Source organism: Parasteatoda tepidariorum, chromosome 8, assembly GCF_043381705.1.
Source record: "Parasteatoda tepidariorum isolate YZ-2023 chromosome 8, CAS_Ptep_4.0, whole genome shotgun sequence".
NCBI classification, from domain to species: Eukaryota; Metazoa; Arthropoda; class Arachnida; order Araneae; family Theridiidae; genus Parasteatoda; species Parasteatoda tepidariorum.
In genome coordinates, this window is record NC_092211.1 from 12,270,059 (window position 1) to 12,274,313 (window position 4,255).

At 33.0% G+C, this 4,255-nt stretch overlaps 1 protein-coding gene across 1 annotated transcript in view; it reads left to right on the plus strand.

Annotated features, from left to right (window-relative positions):
- LOC107453928 (limbic system-associated membrane protein-like) overlaps nt 1–2,616 on the plus strand; it is an 86,668-nt gene extending 84,052 nt beyond the window's left edge. The window contains exon 10 of the mRNA XM_043043863.2: nt 2,333–2,616. Within this exon, the coding sequence (XP_042899797.1) occupies nt 2,333–2,448 (116 nt within the window). The 3' untranslated portion in view covers nt 2,449–2,616. The remainder of the gene's footprint in view (nt 1–2,332) is intronic.
- The last annotated feature ends 1,639 nt before the right edge of the window (nt 2,617–4,255 follow it).

Sequence of the window (4,255 nt, forward strand, 5' to 3'; positions counted from 1 at the left end):
ATCATTTATATTATGTTGCATGTGCATTATTTTATTTGTCACCTTTCACAGCATAAGTTAAAATTTTTAACCTTAAAGTTAAAAGCTTAACCCTTTAGGTCTCTGCTCATTATTATTTTTACTCCTAAAATATCACTACTATTTTGATCAATAAAGAAATATATCACAACTATGATAATGTGTGTAATTAACTATGTTTTAGTTGAATTTATGAACTGTTACAATTGACCCCGTAAGTGGGGACAATTGTAACAAGTGCTCGACTGTCAAAAATTGTTAATAACTAATATAATAACATTTAAAATTAGGTATTTTTTTTCTAGTAGAGGATAGTCTACTTTACTCGTCTGTCAATTAATACTAATAATATATTGGATTTTTTGTTAGTTAAAAATAGTTACGTAAAAAATGTTACAATTGACCCCACTCTCTCCTACAGACGATATTTTAAGTTACGAAATCAGGGACAAAAACATACTTTCTCTGAATAAATATACCTTTTTTAAACGGATCTTGATAGTGGATTTTTGCACAATTCGGGAGTATCTTTTGATTCATGTAAAATATGTTATCATCCGGTATTTTAGTTTCTTAATTTTAATTTTTTTAACTTATACCAATACAATTCTGCTACTAGCAAGTTTTAAAAGGTAGTTAAACTCTAAACATTTTTGTTTATATGCTTTTTTAAATATCCTTATTTGCGTGCAATTTTACGTTATAAAAATAATTTTTTGCATCCTACAAATACCATACAGTTCTCTAACCTGAAGGTTTTTAAAGGTAGTTAAGCAGTTAACATTTTTGTTTACATATATTTTTTATAAATATTTTTATTTCAGTGCAATTTACGTTATAATAATTTTTAAGCACCCTTCAGATACCAATGCAGTTCTGCAACCAGCAGGTTTTAAAAGGTAGTTAAACAGTAAACAATTTTGTCTATAAATTTTTATAAATATCTTCGTTTCAGTGCAATTTACGTTATAATAAATTTTATCATCCTTCAAATCAGGTATTTATCAACTTAAACTTTAATAAAACAAAATTTTAAGAAAAAAGTAAAACTAATAAATGTGTAGTTTTAGATCACTGACTTAAAACCTCACATCACGTACTTTTATCGCTTTAAAGGAAAACGCCATTTCAGAAAACTACCAAACATTATTTCTCCTCATGTAATAAAACGACCCCTTACTTTTCAATTTTTTTTAAAGATAATTTTCCTTCGAATTATCAAAATATTAAAAAACTATGAAATATTTTTTTAAAAAAAGTAAATCAAATATTTACCTTAAAATCTACACTGTTTAAATTTTCATTCAAAAATTATGGTAAAATAACTCTGTTTATCCGATTAACCGTAAAATTTAAGGTAGAGAACATTTTCTTTCCTTTATGGTTTTTTAACTATTCACAACTAGCATTTTTCAAAAATGTAAAAAACAAATTTATATAACTAGACATAGGACCTCAGCTTTTTGAAAAGTAATGGGCATTGGAGAGTGCTGGACACTGAGGGAGACACATGACTTCATGTGTTGAAGGGAATGGAGGAAATATTGTGGTCTCAGCACTAGGACTCGAACTCCTGTTCCATCGGTCATGAGATGGACAGATAAGTCCCCTGGGTTATGATATTTGCAAAGAACTAAGTAGTTTCATTAGGTGGTTCTAGTGGGCGCGATAAAATTCTGGTTGTTTAACCGTATAAGGTGAAAGCAGTTAATAAACAGTTTTTCTCAAACTTAACAGTTTAACTACCATTTTATTTATGGTTAGTTGACTGTTTTGATTAAATATGGTAAAATGACCATTCAATAAATTGTTATTTAACCATTTTTTTCCGAAAAATTATAACAGTGTATGATAATGTGGAAAGAAGTCTGATAAGGAGGAAAAATATTAAGGGCGATATAAAGTCTAAAAATATGAAAAAAGATAATTGGTTTACAAAAGCAGAAATAGAAGTAAAAATATTAAAAATAACGGGCTGGCATAAGCATAACTAAAATAAAATAAACACATAAGGGGATAAATTTAAAAAAATAAAATCAGACGATAAAATTAAAGTCAATTTTTAGAACGATTGAGTTGTTTGTTTTCTTTAGATTAGTTTTTGTTTGGAATTTGAGTTCCTTATATCCCGTTACGGGTTTTTCTTGTTGTTTTATGATCTTTTCATTATCCCGTTACGGGTAGTTCATATTTGTTATTGTTTGTGTTGTTTCTGAATAAAAGTTTTTTATAAAAAAAACTAAACAGTTCTTTAATATAGCTTGATACGATACAGCGATGATATGGACTTTCATTCAAATCCCATGTTTTTCAGATATTCTTCAAAAAATAGACGTGTCTGCTTCACACATCGACAGTGTCCACTCCTCCCCGCTCTTTGTCCTCTTCCTCCTCTCCTCATATCTCCTCCTAATGATGTTCTCCGAATGAATTCCAATCAGCAGCACTCTTCATTACTTTTCAACGCCGCTTCACTACTTTTTTTCTTCCTGATGTTGTTCTGCTCTAACATTTGTGTGTTGGACATCTGTGTATATATGATTATCTGTCCAATAATGTGAAATATGAAGAACAATAAAAGTGTTACATTATTCCTCACGATGGCTTTGATTATTTAATATCAAACAAATCCGGTCACTTTTACTATCATTCATTTACTTTAAAGGACCAACACCTCCTAGAAAAAGAAAAGCCCTCCTCACGGGTTACCATAAACGAGAAATACGATCCCCTTCTTTACCCCTCACAGAGCAGTTTAGTAACCCATACGTAGTGACATCTTTCGTATGCTCTCCCCACTACGCAGTTTATGTTCGCTACTTCGAACTACTAAATTTATTCGTGCAGAGGCCTTCCTTCTTCTAGGGGGTGTTGGGATAGCCCGGTTGGTAGGACGTTGGATCCATGTCCGAGAGGTCGTGTATAACTCCCGCGTACAATATGGTGACTAGTGCACTCTAAATCTGCGGAGGTCGCGAAATCCTCCAAGTTTCCATGACAAATCAATACCTCCGGAGATACTGGATCGAGATTGATCGTGATTAGGTCAAAATTACGATCTGCGGGTGGCTGAATGGTGTGTAAATGTGCCCTCTCTGTGAATATATCCTCCATATATATGTTGTCTCCAGATATATCCTCAGGAATGCTTCAAAGACCGCGATCAATAGCACATTGCGAAACTCTAGTGTAACTCACTAGTTCATCTCCAGTGGTATTTTAAAGTCTGTTCAAAAATGAGTTCAGGTTGCGGTGAATCAACGGCATACTAGGTTCAAATACCGACGCAGAAATCATGTAAAGCTTACGGCAACCTTGTGGTCGGAATTTTCTTGTTATTGTCACAAAAATGTTTGTACTAAAAACCTTTTTTCAATAAAGCAAAAATATTGCACTTCCAAACCTTTCATCCTAAAAGGATCAAAAATTATTTTTTAAAACCTTTTTTTAAAAAGTATTATCAATTAGGTCCAAAATGACGTATTAGCTGACGTCACACTAGTGATAGGATCAAATTGCATTGTCCATTAAAATTTCATAACAAGGTGGATTGTAGCTGAGCATATAAGACTTTGCGAAAAGAAACCTTATAATTACCTAGATATAAGGTTATTTTCACCTTGAGACTAGCTTTATTAAAGGGTTTTTTTCACGCTTGAAAACCCTGAGACAACCTCGATTTAGGGTTTTCATATATAAGGTCGATTTTCAAGGTTTTGGATGAGGGTAAAGTGCGTAGAATAGAGCAGATTGTCACATATTTCGTTTTAAGGTAAGAAGGTTTACACATAAACCGCATAACGAACCTTTCTAGGTTTACATGAAAAGGTTTTTGCTGAGTTAAAATGAACCTTATTTTTCTATCTGGGGAAACTCCAGCGCCTCTGTCGAACCTGTAATTATCTATGCCATGCCTGAAGCGTATCCTAAAACAAACTAAGCTGAATTCAAATCAATGAAATGGGTATATATGTATTAGTACGAAAGTTTGTTATCTCTTTTTACGTTTTCACTTTTCCTTATGTGTCCCGTCCTAGACTGATCGTAAAGACCGGGTTCCCAGCAAAACACTGAAGTCAAGCATCACTGGCTGTGATCAGTGAGCGGGTGGGTGACCACTTTGATCAAAATGCAAAGGGATCTAGTGAAAAAAGGGAGCGAGGCAACCGTTAAGTGCTCGACTTTGTGCGCAGGTCGTCGGGTTACAGGGCTAAAGAGAATACAAGGGCTAGTTCAC